The following is a 15768-nucleotide window of genomic DNA, read 5'->3' as shown; positions in this document are numbered from 1 at the left end:
CTCCGGAAATTTCGACCACGTGGGGTTCTTTAACGTGCACTCAAATCCGAGCACACGGGCCTACACCATTTCCGCCTCCATCGGAAATGCAGCCGCCGCAGCCGGGATTTGAACCCGCGACCTGCGGGTCAGCAGCCGAGTACAGGTTCGAATGATTGAGCCTACCCTACTGTAGTGACAGAAGTGTCATGCAAAGAATGCTGAAAGCACTACTATATTCTGCAAGCACTATTAAGTTGAGAGAGAAGGGTAAGAGTGCAGGTCTAAGTGGACCATTATGGGAGCGGGATGAGAGAAAGAGTAAAGAATGTACGTGTGTTAGGTACAGGTCTCGAAGGATGATGTGTGGCTGTCTGTAGTTGTCATAAGGAGAACGAGGTAACGCAAGTGCAGAGTGTGGGCAGTGCGTGCGAGTGTTTGTGGTTATACACTAGGAGAGAGGTGGGAAGACTGGACACGTGACAAAGGGGATAAAAATGTTCTTGGAATGTGTTGGTCCATCGTCAATAGTGACAAGAAAGAAAAAAAGTCTCAGACAAGCTCGGTTCAGCCGAGTCCTTGACACGTGCGTGAGTTTTTTTTTTCGTTTTGTTTGCTACCCACATTAATTGCTGTCACTAACTTTTGCAAGTCCCCCAACTCCTCACTTGGTTCATTCAACTTAATGACAGCTCAGTCAGCAATGAAACGGCAAGCCTTGACTACACACCTTCCTGAGGCTGCGGAGTAGGCAGTGGGGAGGGCAGGACGTTGAGCAGGTCACTCATCACCTGGGCGACCAGATCGCCCACGGGAGCTGAGGCCGTCGGCCCTTTGGCTGCGACGCACTTGAGGATCTGCACGGCGTTGCTGCTGGTGTACCGGCTTTCTTCCTCTTCGGCTGCAAAACAGCAAGGAACATTGCCTGCCTGAGACACAGCCCGACTAAACTTTTTCCCCTAATAAGACTGCCTACAAACAACTGTCCACCTTTTTTAATGTGGCAAAAGTTCGATAGTGTCATAAGGGACTTTGTTGAGACTGCTCTTCATATTTCAGCAGCTTGTGCAATGCTTACAACATTGTGCACTCACTGTGTCGAGTTGACAATGATATAACTTTTTCAAGCAGCCACTTCGGGTAAACTGTAGTCACTATTTGCACTATTTCAAGTAAGTTTATGCAAATCCATATTAAAATTTCTCAATTTAACAAGCCTTTACTGCTTTCATTTTTAAAGTGAAAAGAAGGTCTAGCACTGAAAAACTGTAAGAAGGAACACACAAGCCCCTTCTGCTACAGCTAATTCTGCACCCGATTTCGGTCCCATTTCCGAATTTTAAGTAGAATCACGACATCATAACTTAGATCACATGAGAGCTACAAACTGCGGCAGTTTGGAGCTTGATCTCAGCATCATCTTTTCTGTTAGTTGAGACCCAGAACCTTGATTCATTGCGAAACACGCTAAATCATTATTTCAGTATGAATCTGCATTTGAAGTTGCTGCAGCCCCAACAGACTCCACACAAGGCCGGCCCATGTTACAAAAATGGAGTGGCATAAAAAAAAAAACTTGGGCAAGAGATGGAGGAAGATCAAGATGCTTACGCCTTTTGGACATTGGCAGGAGAGAGATGCGGAGGACATTAGTGGCCACTTCCTGGAAAAGTTTTGGATCACGGCACGCAGCCGGACCCAACACCCGCAGCACATAGTGGAGTTCCTTGGAGCTCACGGGACTGCCCCCAGCTGTTGCCATGGTGCGAGCAACCTGCAAGAGAACAGCCATGCACAGCATTTAGTCCGATTGTTGGAGTCCAGTTTCTGCCGAAAGGCACAAAAGCAAAATGCCTCCTTTCCCCGACAGATGCACAAGTTGGCCACCCCTTTCAAAATTATCGGCACACTTAAATTTCAGACTTCCGCACTTTTTTACGTATTAGAATCCTACACGTGTTGGCTACCAGTACTAAATCTGGGAAGCAGCGTTGCAACAGTGTGTGTGAGATTTGCACAACCATCGAATGCTTACCGACCCCACTATCGTACCACCTAAGTTTGCCATCAAGCATTTTACCGTACAGTCGACTCTCGTTAATTCAAACTTGAAGGGACCTCTGAATTTTGTTTAAATTATCAGAAGTTTTTAGATATATGACTGAGGGGTGAGGTGACACCACGCACTAAAATTAGGCATTGATTTTATAGCATATACAGGTTTTTGAACAGTTTTTAAACCCTAACTGCACGTAATGAACAGAAAGCAGAAATGTAAGGTCCACAACTTTATTGGCCATTCACTGCTGATCACACCTTTTACAGAAGTCGCAAATTGCCAACTGCTTCTTTGCTATACGTGCCTTCAGAACAAAGCTCTCTATACCAGTTGAGAAGCATCACGGCTTACAAAGCGTGTGCTTCGTTTCAAACATTTGTTTACTTGTAAAACCTTTTTCCTTGAAGGCCTCAAGTGCTTATGTTTCATTTTTAGACAGTTAGGATTATATAAGCACACAAATTTTTTAAACAGTAGGGGGAAAGCAGCAGATATTTTGCGGTATGGACCTGCAAAAAGTATTAATTAACCGAATGATGAAGGTTGAATTAAGAGGTTTTAAATACATTCAAAGAATTGAGGGCCAATAAAAAAATTAAATTTTGTTCGAAATAACAGAGTACGAATTATCAGAGTTTGAATTATTGAGAGTCTACTGCATTTATTCGAATCAAGGCCAATAGTTTTTTTTTTTTTTTTTTTTCAAATAACCTTGCATGAAACTCCAGGATCAGCCTAAATTCAAGGATTTAGATTCGCGGCATAGCTCAATGGCACCAAACAGCCGGTGTCATCATAGTGCTACTTATGAAAGAAACGTCCTAGCCGCAGAGCCGTCGTCCAAGGCTCAAGACGGGCGGGACTTTGAAGTAGAAAGTTGCCGAGGGGCCGCACCGTGGGACAAACCGGGAACTTTGACTGTGCCCTCAGCATATACAAGGCGCTTGATGGCACTGAGGATTGCGCACTGTTTCAAGACAGCGACAAAGAAGTCACCGACGAAAGCGGTGATGACAAGTCTAAATGAGTGCGGCATCCACAAACGTGGCATTTTTATAATCCAACTAAAAGCAGCGCGATAAAAACGACAAAAGAAAAACACGCGCAACAAGACTTGCGGCTCTATATTTCTCAAGTTATTTGCATCATAAACTAACTTGTTTGTTTCATCCAATGAATGTTTTCTGTTTGTGAACGCTGCCTTTGCTGTTTTGTCGGCCTACATTTGAGGTAAAGTGTTTTTTGTTTTGTTTTTCCCCTGGCTTCGGACTTTTGGGGGTGTCTGCTTACAATCGGGGTCAGTCTAGGATTGATTAAATACAGTATTCCACACTTGACAAGGGAAACCTTAGTGTGCAGAATGGGTGAGGGGGGGGGGAAGCTTGTCCTGTCAATTATGTAGTTTCAACCGGCCCTAATAGCCACATTTTTGTCATGCTTCACCAAGCTCCTCTTCTAAAGGAGATCTGACGATGCTAAGAACATTGACTAACAGCATCAGCGCATGGTACTTAAGTAACAGAAGCCTGAAAAAGATGTCTCGTAATAGACAATGGCACTGTGACATTAGTGTGTGTTAAAAAGCATGACAGCCAATGAATCAAACCTGCGAGAGCAGCCATTTACCTTGTCCATGGCGTGCGCCAGGGTGGGCGGTTCCTCGACCACGTGCCGGACCAGCAGAGAGGCGAGAGAAGCGAACCCCGAAAATGCTGACGCCTGGGTGAGTCCCAGAAGCAGGCGAGGTCCTCCCAGGGCAGCAAATGCCTGCGCAGCCTCGTGGCACCGCGTCAGCCGCAGAGACAACCGCAGCACACCATGCAGTGTGTCGGGCTCCACAGGGATGCTAAGCAGTCCGACACATGCCCTGCACACGAACATTTGCGAAAGAAACTCGATTAAAGCCCAGCCAAGCGAGGATAGTGCTAGTATTTTTTTTTTTTTTCAGAGAACATAAAAACATGGTTGCGTTCACACCAGCAACTAGCACTGATCGTATGGGTGGTCACAAATGATTGTGAGACCAAGTTGGTCGCAAGCAAGTGCTTTGGCTTAGTTTTAGTTGCTCGATACTCATTTTCTTGCCGCAAAGCTTTCGACCAAACCAAGTGCCCAGGAACAGCACGTCTGCTTATTTTACAGGGCAATGGCGATTTGAGCAGACATGTCTGGTGACGGACAATCACAGGGATGAATGTCGGCCTTTTTGAGCCACTTTCTAGCCACCAGTCGCAAATGGTCATCCAACCAGTGCTAGAGATACAAGTGTCAATACACCGTAACGTTCAAGAAAAAAATGGTGCTGCAAACGTCTGCTTCCCACGAGTGATGTGTAGTACGTGAGCTTACTAAACCTTAGATTATAATTAAATTTTAATGTTTTACACGTAAAACAATCTAATGAAGATGAGGCGCTTGGTACAGTGGGAGACCCCGAATTAATTCTGAACACCTCAAGTTATCTAACTTCTACTTGAATCAGAGCACAATCATATTGTTTAGATTTCACCTCCCACAGAAATATGGCCGTCGGTCAGAAGCATCTTAACATGGGTGCAAAATATGACTGCTATTTTCCTTTCATGCAACTCTTAGGAGCTGCCTTGTACAGGCACTATTCCACCATGAATAAATTCGTGCAAGAACATTCTCAAGCAGGAGGTCTATTTTGCCAGTTTCAGTGCAGAACTTTAAATGTAGAGCAAGTGCTACATCTGAATATCAAAATGTTCCATTATGAATCGAATATGAATACAGAGCTTCGATTACGAATCGAATATCGAATAATGAAGAGATGCAATTTTTTTCCAGCAGTAATTTTTTTACTAAATCATATATTTAGGTTGGAAACAGCACAGTTGTTGTTATAGTCAGTTACTGCACACGAAAATAAAAAAAAATGTCACCATCTGTACCAGCCAAAAACCACAAGACTAATGGTTGAGCTTGTGACTGTGATGTTGGGTTCAATTCACACGATGAACAACCCTTCTGTATCTTTTTTTATGTGGTAGCACTTCATTCCAAAAAAAAAAAAAAAAAGAAAAAAGCTTTTGTACCTGCCTTGATGCCTGAGCATGAGGCCATTGGTTTGATTTTGTAACATTTAACACCCGTGTACCTAAATCTAAGAGATTATTAAAGCAGTCTAAGTGACTACAATTCATCCAGTTTTGGCTCGAAAGACACCGATTTTATGGTTTCTTTTTAATTTTGTCCCCTATTCTCATATCGGATCAAGTCACTAAAGAAAATAGGAGTACTTAGTGCGTTTTTCAACTACACAGCAATACTCGTTATCTCACTTGCTTCAGTTGCCCTTCTCAAGGGCCACGCTCGCCCTTTTCCAATCAAGAATGCTGCGCTACGCTGATAGCTGCACGGTTGTGATTGGGGTTTACCATGCGCACAGCAATAACGCGAGGTAAGCGCGCGAGATGGATGATTACTAATGTGTGATAAAAAAGACGCCCCAAATACGCCTTTTTATTGACGGAGCCACAACTCTCGGCGGCAAGCGAACTATTTTGCTGCATCGCGACCCCTTTCGGCGCACTGGCTACAGACAGCAGTAAACTGACATTGGCAAAAGAGCAAGATTGTACGAACGGTGTAACAGAGGGTGATTGCAGAAGACATTGCAGTGCGAGCGCGATGCTTGTACAACAAACTTTCAAAGGTGCTTTGGGGGATACAACGAAACTACGTAATAATCCTTCTGTCACCTTACATACGTCACCGTTAGCAACGGAAAGCTATATGTGATGACAGCGTTGTAACATTACCGAAAGTGCATGGGCTTTTCCATGTTTGCCTTTGCACGGAAAAACACTTCAGTTCATTCGCATGACAGTAACCGCTATCATGAAATCATTCTGGAACTAAGAGGGTATACATGCTAAAGTAGTGGCACAGCTGACAGACGACTCGTCAAGCTTTGACATGTGTGCGTGCGTTTTTACGGTAATCCATTGGCAAAAACTGGCGTGGCTATACATGAAACACGTTACCATCGTATGTCAAGCTGAGCGCGCCCCTAGCTAGTTGCACACAATGCATCGCCTACTAAGCTCACTCCATCAGTGCTGCGCTCTGTAACGTATACGCGTGCATTTCCCCATGAGTAGAGATTTTTTTTTTCTTCTCACTCGCTCAGCACTGGACGGAGCAAAGGTGTGAAGACTATTTTGTCGAGCCAATGCGGCGGCAGCGAGTTGCCTTCCTTTCCACGAGCGATACGCACTAGCGGACCCGCGCACAAGGGCGCAGCAGCAGAGGGCGTGGTAAGTATGCTTATGTGAACCATAACAGCGCTAAACCACTAAGCCACACGTACTGCTGCGCAGGCAGTACATGTTTTAAATTGAGATATTTATCATTGGTAGATTTGTCCTGATGACTTGCCGCCACATTCGTTGGTAGCCGTCATCACGCTTCCATTAACTTCTACGCATGCATCACCAAACTTGCACCGAAGTCATAGTAATTACTGAATGATCTACTGAGGCTCTTAAGGCAAATGCGCAAAATCCTAAGTTTTTCACAGTGACATATGCAAACGAATAGGCTTGTGCAAATAGTGAATTTTAGGCTCGAAGCGAATAGTGATTTTGGTTGAATAATTTCATATCAAATTTGAATAGTATATATGACTAACATTAACACTATTTTTTAAAAAATGAAATAAAGCCTCTATGAAAATTCCCCTCCCCCTTTTTTTATTCAAAAGAAGTCGGAAGAACTTTGAGTAGTAGCAGGATTTTACTTTCAGCAGAATGCGAGTCATTACCTTTAAAATGCATAACATTTTAAAATTTATTATACTTAGAGCATATAACCAGTCACTACAAACTTTTAAGCTTAATAAAATGAATTAATTTGAGTAATATTTTCACTTAAATGGGCCGTGCAACACTTTAAGTAGCCATGGAATGCATTCACTGCTTCATGAATTCACCGCCGCAAATATATTTAGAATCCCTCCAGTACGCGGGGAGTTGCAAAGATTTGTCACGCACTGCTAGTGCATTCTCCCTTCTTATCCCGACGAAAGCACTGGAAGCTAAGCATGGAGGGATGGCATGGGAAAAGAAAATACGTCACACGTGCTTTCTGAGCTTGCGGAGTCATTTGTTGAGAGAAGAGCAATTTTTGCTGACTTTAAAGGCTTATTGTGAATCGCTCGTCGCGTGTTGCGCTATAACATTTGACTTGCGTGTTCTCGGTAGCTTCGACTACTGATCGGCCGCGTTTTTTGACAATGCTCGAAAAGTTGCTGGGCCCCTTTAAACTTGAAAAAAGGCTTCCCGGCAGAGCACATTTCTCCTGGACAGGTGTTTTCACGGTTAGACACACCTACACTGCAGTGAAGCCATCTTTACAAGCAGTACATTTGGATTAATATGCATTTATTCGTTCCTTGCAAATACAGTAAAAGCTCGTTAATTCGAACTTCGCGGGGATGCCCAATGAGTTCGAATTAAACCGAATTCGAACTAACGAAATTCACTGAAAAAACAGCAAGAATTGAGATCGGTTTGTTTGAAGATGAGACAAAATATTTATTTGCGAAAGTAATCTGTGATAACTTTCTGCTTCCTTTCTTTGAAAGTGATTGCCATCGCTTTGTTTTCCAATGCGCGAACGTGGCGGAAGGCATCCTCTTCATCTTCCTCGAAGCTGAAGAAGAGGCGCGCGACACGCATAGCCTCCATTACCTCCGAAGCTGTCGGACGCGTCGGCGCCTCATCCTCCTCGTCCTCACCCACGTCGACGACGAGTGCTTCCTCGCCAGTCACCTGGGCGATGATATCGTCGTCGGTGATAGTGCCACAGACCACTGCACTGCGATCTGCATCGACGTAGTCGCCGAAGTTCACGTCCCCCAGCGCATCCCGCAGTCCGGCAGGAATGACGTCGGCCTCACGCTCATCGAGCTCGCCCGCTGTGCCCTCAATGGCCACACGAAAGCCACTGTGGCGGAAGCAATTGGCAACAGTTGTTGCCGTGACCTGATCCCAGGCCCGCACCAACATATGCATGGCCGAGAGCAGCGTCACGTCGTAGCCTTTTGTACCGGCGGCGCACAACACCAAACGCTCCAACATGTGGCGCCTGTAAAAGCATTTCAAGTTCTTAATGACCCCTTGGTCCATTGGTTGCAAGGCTGCCGTTGTGTTCGGCGGCAGAAACGAGAGCTTGATCGCCTTCAAGTCCACATCAACCACGTGCGCTGAGCAGTTATCGACTACCAAGAGCACGCTTCTGTGAGCTAATTCAAACTTGCGGTCAAGCTTTATCAGCCACTGTTTGAATATTTCCCGCGTCATCCATGCCTTGCTGTTGGCTGTATACTCTGCCGGTAGTGTGCGGATGTTCTTGAAGCAACGAGGCTTCAGGGCCTTCCCTATGATCAGCAGCGGTAGTTTTTCTGTACCATCCATGTTTGCTGCGACCAAGACAGTAACGCGCTCTTTGCTTCTCTTCCCGCCAGCACAGGTGTCGCCTTTGTACGTCAACGTTTTACTTGGCAGCAGCTTATAAAATAATGCCGTTTCATCGGCATTAAATATATCGCGGGGCGAGTACTCTTGAAGCAGTTCTTGCAAAGCACCGCTTTGCCACTTTGCGCATGTCTCGCTGTTGACTTCTTTGCCTTCACCAGACACAGTGCGGAACACAATCTCGTGTCTCTCTCGGAAACGATGAAGCCAGCCCTCCGAAGCTTTAAAATCATCTATGTTGAGGCGAAGCGCGAAGTTTGCTGCTTTCGCCATAACGATAGGGCCGCTCAGTGGGATGTTTTGGCTCCTCGTTTCCTTGATCCACGTGAGCACTGCGCGCTCCAATTCGGGGTGCTTCGCTGAGCGAAGCCTCTTGCGACTGCCGGTGAACGCATCAGTTGCGTAGGCCTCCTCAATCGCTCTCTTATTCTTGATATATGTTGAAAGAGTGCTTTTTGGGATTCCATGCTTCCTTGCGATTTCAAGCTTGCTTGTTTTCCCACAGTCCACTTCACAAAGGATTTCTACCTTTTCCTTGAGCGTTTTGGCGCTCTGTCCTCTTCCGCGAGAAGTCATGTACACTAAGTGCGGTATGCTAGGTCCAGCAGTCGAAGGCAACACCGTCACAAAACCCACGGCACTGAACAACTTCGTAGCGTTGACGCACACGAGGCCTAGCGACTGAATGTGTGGCACACAAAGCACACGGGGAGGCGTCCAACACGACCACCACACGATGCGAAGAGCGCGCGCAGTCGCCCACAGAACACCCACGCGTAGCCTGTCGCAGTCGTGCAATGACGCCACGTGGCCACGTATCCAGGCACTAGATTGGATTGGATTGATTTGCGCTCAGCCCTTGCGCCATCTATCGTAGAGCCGTAAAAGCTTGCGGCGGAAGCATAAAAATACTACCACGCAGCGGCGCGCAGTTCGAATTATCAATAGAGGAGCCGATGCGCGCATGAACTAACGAGTTGGTTAACTCATAGACGCCTATACATTGTGGCCGGACCATGACCATCAGTTCGAGTTAACCCGAAAGTTCGAATTAATGAGGTGCGAATTAACGAGCTTTCACTGTACTTTGAATATTCTTTTGAATACTTGAAGCATTCAAATAATCACACAAGCCTACGAACAAATAAATGTTAACCCATTGGCTTCCGTTGCCGGAAAACCGCCGATAACTGAAGCCAATGGGTTAACATTCATAAGGGTTATTTCACCAGACTTCGTTGAGAATGTTGGCAGGATGCTGGACAGTGCGAAAGAACACCACCCAAACCATGCCATTTGCTTCAACTGTGATTTTCCCAAACCCTTCTGGTTACAGGGGCAAAATTAAAGACTAGACATCGAACATCGAATATTCGAAATTTTCAAATATGCGGTTATCAAATTGAATATGAATATTACAAATGCAATGTTTGCCGAATATTCGAAACTTTTGAATATTCCCACACCTTACTATACAACCTTTATAACGAAGGGCTCCGCAAATCAAACCCTTCATCATGGAAACCACTGATGAGATTGTAAAAGACACTTTCACGGATGTATCGCAAACAGCACATATTAAGTGTGCTAGGCTAGTACGACACAAACCACTTCTAATACAATAATTTGCTTAGCTGTTTGTAATGATAGAGTAATGTATTTTCAGGAAAGCTACGAGCTTAAGGGCTTCAAAACTACTTTTTGAAGTTGACATTTTCAGTATCTGCAACAGTTTTTGCACTTATCTGAGAAGTTTCTAGCTTCTCACGTCATTATTTCTGGCACAAAATCAATTTATAACATCCCTGTGAGATGAATCGGAGCACAAATAGGCGCTAAAGTCGGTTTTTCTATGCCGAACCGTTGCCGGTACACACGAGCTATCGTGGACATCTTGGTCTCGTTTGGAAGGGTTGTCCTTGATCTTTAATTTCCCGCCACCAGTGGCTCGCCTTGCTCATTGGTTTTTCAGCAAAAACGCGTCATCAAGAAGCACCGCCGCGCAATTCTATTGGCTGCTTGGGGCACGTGACAAAACCTAGGCACCCGATTGGCCAAGTGGCGTTTCCAGCGTCTGCTTTTTCATCGTGACGCGCACGGACATGTACCATTTTGTCATGGGGCTGTCGACCGCCTGCCGCAGTAAAGAAGTTACTCGCTGCAATAATTTGTGAAGCAGGTGTAGCGATCGTTCGTTCACTGTGAACTTCAGAAAGAGCCCCACTATTACTCGGGACAGAGAGGACAGCAAACTTGCGGCAATCAACGGCGGTCGCCGAGTCACCGGTGTAGGCCTCACTCACGTACGAGCCCGTCGGTTGTCGACAACGTCGCTGAAAGCGGCAGTGTTTTGGAGCTTCAACAGTTACACGATGGCAAGTAAAAAAGCAGAAGTGAAGCTACGAGAGATAGCAATCTTTGCAACGATGGAACGGAAGCGCAGTCTTATCGCTAAACACGCCGATGCCGCGGGTTCCCCTCGTCCGACATGAACTGCGCGACGGGTCACCAGAGTGGAGTTCGCCGCGTCTCGGCAAACAGCACAACATCAATTCGTTTACGGTGAACGTGCTCACCGCCAGCGCAATGAAGGCTACTGGTAACAGGTAGAGTGCTTGTAACGACGCGTTCGCAACGATGAACATATTGCGCCGCGGCCGCGCCACTCGAAAATGTAGCAATCTTACGTGAAAAGGAAACTAACACCTCGTTGCTCTTGCAGCCTTGAAATTGGTGAACGAGTGCACAAGTTCAGTCTGGGACATCAACAACTCAATTTGGACAAGCCGGAAAACATCGCTTTATCATACTACGGATCGCGGATGACGCGCGCACATTCGTCGCACATAGGCATCACCAAATTTATAAGCGGCCTAGTCGGCAGACGAGCCCCAGGCGACCGCATCAGCTCGCAAGTGTGCGTCTGCGGAAAACATGCAGTGGGCATTGAAAAAAACGTCATTTAGGTGACGCAAAACAGGACTACATGCCTAGTGCCTACTGAGAAAGCTGAATTTGCAAATCATTGTAAATAAACATCTTTTCCATGCTCCTGTCTGCCCAAAATGGACTTCTTGGGTTTTTGCATGATTTCTCAGGATTCAAATTTTGCTGCAGTTGCAAACTTGTCTAAAAGATATCTCTGCCTTCAAAGCAGCTAGGACTGATATTTTTGTTGTGACATGTAGCTGTATCTCTAGTTTACACAACGGTAGGTGGGATTTTTTGATTGAGACCTTCAAAAAATTTAATTTTTTACCGAAATTGGAGCATAAAGTGGGTGTGTCTGCAACACTTAAGTGCAAGGCGCGACAAACCTTGCTAAAATTCTCAAATCAAAAAAGCACTCCTACCGTTGTGTGGTTAATGTTCATTAGTAAACAGGCATATGCCAATAGTAGCTCTGCAATAGAAATTTCTTGTGCCATCATACCAGCAAACAATAGGTAATTAATTTTAGGATATCTCAAAAACTACACTCAGACTTCGTTATAACGAAACCGGGTATAGTGAAATGTCGGTTATAACGAAATAAATGAAAAATAGTGTTGCAATATAGTGTTAAAAAATAAACCTTTGTAACGAATTTTTGGATATAACGAACTTATTTTTATGCAAGATGCAAGTTTGTTATAAAGAGGTTTGGGTGTAATTGGTTTAGAGGAAAAGTAATTACATTTTTGAAATCAGCATCAAAAACTCAATCACACTGTGAACTTTCTTATTAAACACATGAAGATATCTGGCATTTCTTCTTAAGTGCAGTGTCCCCCCTTAAAATACCTAGCAGAAATTACTGCATTTACACAATTGTAAGTCAACTCGAATGTAGGTCAACCTCACAAAAATGGCACGCCATTAAAAGAAGAGAGAAGAGCAGGAGAACTATTTATTAAAAAAAATATAGTTTTTGACATATCACGATCCACAGATAAATGAAGGTGGCTTTACGGCAGTACTTGAAAGCTTTGCAGAAAAACTAGCTTTGCAGAAATACGTGGAGATTATTTTTAGAAAAACTTCCCAGCCAAAACTCTTTTTCAATTCTAGGTCGACCCTCACAACTTCGGATTTCAAAATGGGTCAACCTACAATCAAATTAATACGGTAAACAGTGCCAGCCAGAATGGTATCGAGAACCATGCAGCCCTGCTAACCTGATCAATGTCGAGCACTGGTGCGGACTCAGGCCCTTGACTGTTGTTGGTGTCACAGGTGTTGTCGACGATCCCGACGCATTTCCCGAGTCGGCACCTGTTGTGGGGACTGTGCTGGCCACGTCAGCCGAAGCAGACGACAGTGTTGGCACAGAAGCAGACGCACCCACGGAAGCGGCAGCACCGACTGGTGCAGTGGGATGAACTGCGGTGCTGGCACTGGTTCCGGCGCCGGCATCGACTGCTGTAGCTGACGAAACCCCCGTCGTGGCACTCGCCGTAGCAGCTGGTTTCCCGTCCCAGGCAAGCATTACGGGGCGCCAGTTTCCAGTCTCCTCGTTGATCTGCACCATCGTTGAAAACTGCACTGTGTACTTGCGCCGCCCAGCCGTAAAGTGAACGCTGGGTTCGACTGCGCAGTAGGCATCATCAATGGCTTTGTTGTTCAGAGCAGTATAGGCGTTCCACCGGCCCGTACGATCGTCAAACCACTTCCACTGCCTCTTGGGAAGCTGCAAACGAGGAGCAAAGAAACGAGCATCCACAATGAGCTGACTAAGCTAAACGGTGTCATACAGAACCAACAATTTTTCAGTAACTGTGTTCAGTAAAATATGAACGCTCACTAACAGTTCAGCAATATCTGCATTTTGCTTTATGCATGTTGATGTAAGATTAGAATATGAAGGTCCAATACAAACACCTACAGTGGCAGAAATCAATAGACAAGTACTGAAAGAGCTGACCTGAAGCAGGGGTGCTCTTCTCTTGGACGCCACTGACGCCTTCTCATAAAGGTCAATAAGCAGGATCAGCGACACCAGCCACCTGGACGTTGTGTAGAAGGGCAAAGACCACGCATTATTAATGCATTATTGATAATTAGTACTGTCGTCTGCTCTGCTGACTACAAAAAACTAACTGCATGACAGACACTAAACTACACTGTTGACCCATTGGGTTCCGCCCTCTCTGCAACCATTCCCGCTAAGGAAAAAAACATTAAAAACTATAAAACACGAACAACCATGTCCATAGAACAGATAATATACCAAGCAAAAGGCAAACGCAAAATACTGTGCTGCCCTCTATGAAACAATGTTGAAAATAATCCTACGCGACCTAGACGGCCGACGATTCACCAGTCAAAGCGCTTTTGACCTCGCCAACCCTACCGGCTGATCGCTGGCAACGGAAGCCAATCCGTTAACATTTATAAGGGTCATTTCACCAGCCTTCGTTGAGAATGTTGGCAGGATGCTGGACAGCGCAAAAGAACAACCCCCAAACTATGCCATTTGCTTCAACTGCGATTTCCTAAACCCTTCTTGTTACAGCAGCAAAATTCAAGACTACACATACGCACTTACGCCTCAAGTGATCGGCACCGAAAAGCCCTTACTTAGGCGTGGTCGGTGGCTCCTTGGGTGGAGTCGGCAGCACCAGCACGTGCTGGGCTGCGTCTACCAGTTGCACCAGGAGATCCACCAGGCTCTGCTCCTCGAGCAGGGTGGCACACGGCAGGCGCATCTCCTGCACCATGAGGGGATTGCCAATGTCATGTTGATAGACGACACTAGCTATTATGCGGCAGCATCGCTATGCATCAAGCACGCGTAGTGCAGCAAAGCCAGCAGGCGACTTGATGTGCGACATGCACAGAGAAAGCCTGGCAATCATCACTTTATCACGAGCAAACAGAACTGTTAAAGGGTGACGCTGCCGCAGTCTATGGTGGGAAATGCACACAAACACAATGTGTACCTCGTTGCGGCGACAATTATTGAATTCATTGTTGGTTTGCCAGTGTACAAACATGTTTCACAGTTTGCTTTACACTTAGTAAATTCTTTAGATTGTATGTTCTTAGTTTCTGCTCACAAGAATCTGCTGACCAAGCCATGTGGGAAGCAAGATGCTTTGACACCATCACAAGCACAACAATGTTGTGGTTCATCCCTAGCAGCAACATGGAGCTGTTGGACAGCCACAACACTGAACATTAATTACCTTTCGAGATTCTTTTCACTCAGTTGAGATATTGCATTCATTTTATGTGATTAGAGTAGGTAATACAAAATTGTGGCTGACTTTAGATAAAGTGCACCTAAAAAAACACACAGCGGGCACTTTTTACAAAGTAAGGTGGCGTGTTTGATTGAATAGAATAAAGCATTCATGCCACCACAGCATCATTCTATACATCGAAAAAGGTAAAGTGCCTCACAAACAGGATATGTTGTGCTTAAGGCTTCAGTGAGCAACCTAGCATGCACCACTGCAAAGGACACGACTGCCTCAACATCACAGCATGAATCAATGTTAAGAGTACTTCACTCTCACCTCAAAGAGCAGGGTGAACAGGTGTACACGCACAGCAGCCATGTTGGCCACAGGCAGGGTGGCGAGTTGGACAGCCTGCTCCGCCTGGGGCAGGTCGTCACGCGTGGCTATCTCAAGCAAGGATGTCACTGTTGTCCGAACCTGCCAATATAGAAACACACACACGTCGCCTCTGTATACAGGCAATCATTTGTAGAACTGCAGCAATTCGTTATCAAGAATAATTCTAAATAGTGTAACGAAGATAGTGGACACGCCACTACACATGGAGAGAAGAGAGCGACTACGATGAGCGATAACTACTCGCGCTGCTAGTTAGCCCTTGAGGTAGTAAAACCGATGTCCACTTGTCGCGACAGCTGCCTTCAAAGCACCCTTGTTTGAATTGTTGGAGGTGCTGGGTAACACATTACAGTGATTCTTACAAACCTATGCAAGCGATACAGCGCTTTCACACGTATATGCCGCACAAAATAATACAGAAAATTTTGAGCAAAAATCAAGACCAACTACACGAATGCTAGTAGGCGATGACTTCCCAACAGTGCCTCACCGCTATGCAAAGTAATACTTGGTTTTCTATCAAGTTTTCCACATATCATTGCTGAAGGTGTGGGTTGTATGCAAGAACATGCCGCAGTTATTGAAAAACTCTGAAGCTTGACAGTTGTGCGGCTTATGCTAACACTGCACCTACAAGCCGCCCAACCCTGATCTCTAGCCCCTG

At 45.5% G+C, this 15768-nt stretch overlaps 1 protein-coding gene across 8 annotated transcripts in view; it reads right to left on the bottom strand.

The window, feature by feature from the left end:
- The window catches only part of HUWE1 (HECT, UBA and WWE domain containing E3 ubiquitin protein ligase 1), a 207744-nt gene that overhangs the window by 99494 nt on the left and 92482 nt on the right, over positions 1-15768 (bottom strand). For all 8 annotated transcript variants that reach the window (XM_075873864.1, XM_075873865.1, XM_075873870.1 and 5 more), the window contains 7 exons: positions 15042-15182; positions 14101-14231; positions 13445-13526; positions 12699-13210; positions 3665-3905; positions 1591-1753; positions 710-880 (listed from right to left, as the gene is read on the bottom strand). In XM_075873864.1, the coding sequence (XP_075729979.1) occupies positions 710-880; positions 1591-1753; positions 3665-3905; positions 12699-13210; positions 13445-13526; positions 14101-14231; positions 15042-15182 (1441 nt within the window). The remainder of the gene's footprint in view (positions 1-709; positions 881-1590; positions 1754-3664; positions 3906-12698; positions 13211-13444; positions 13527-14100; positions 14232-15041; positions 15183-15768) is intronic.

The sequence above is a fragment of the Rhipicephalus microplus genome, chromosome 9, assembly GCF_043290135.1.
Source record: "Rhipicephalus microplus isolate Deutch F79 chromosome 9, USDA_Rmic, whole genome shotgun sequence".
Taxonomy (NCBI): domain Eukaryota; kingdom Metazoa; phylum Arthropoda; class Arachnida; order Ixodida; family Ixodidae; genus Rhipicephalus; species Rhipicephalus microplus.
This window is presented reverse-complemented; position numbering and strand designations above follow the sequence as displayed.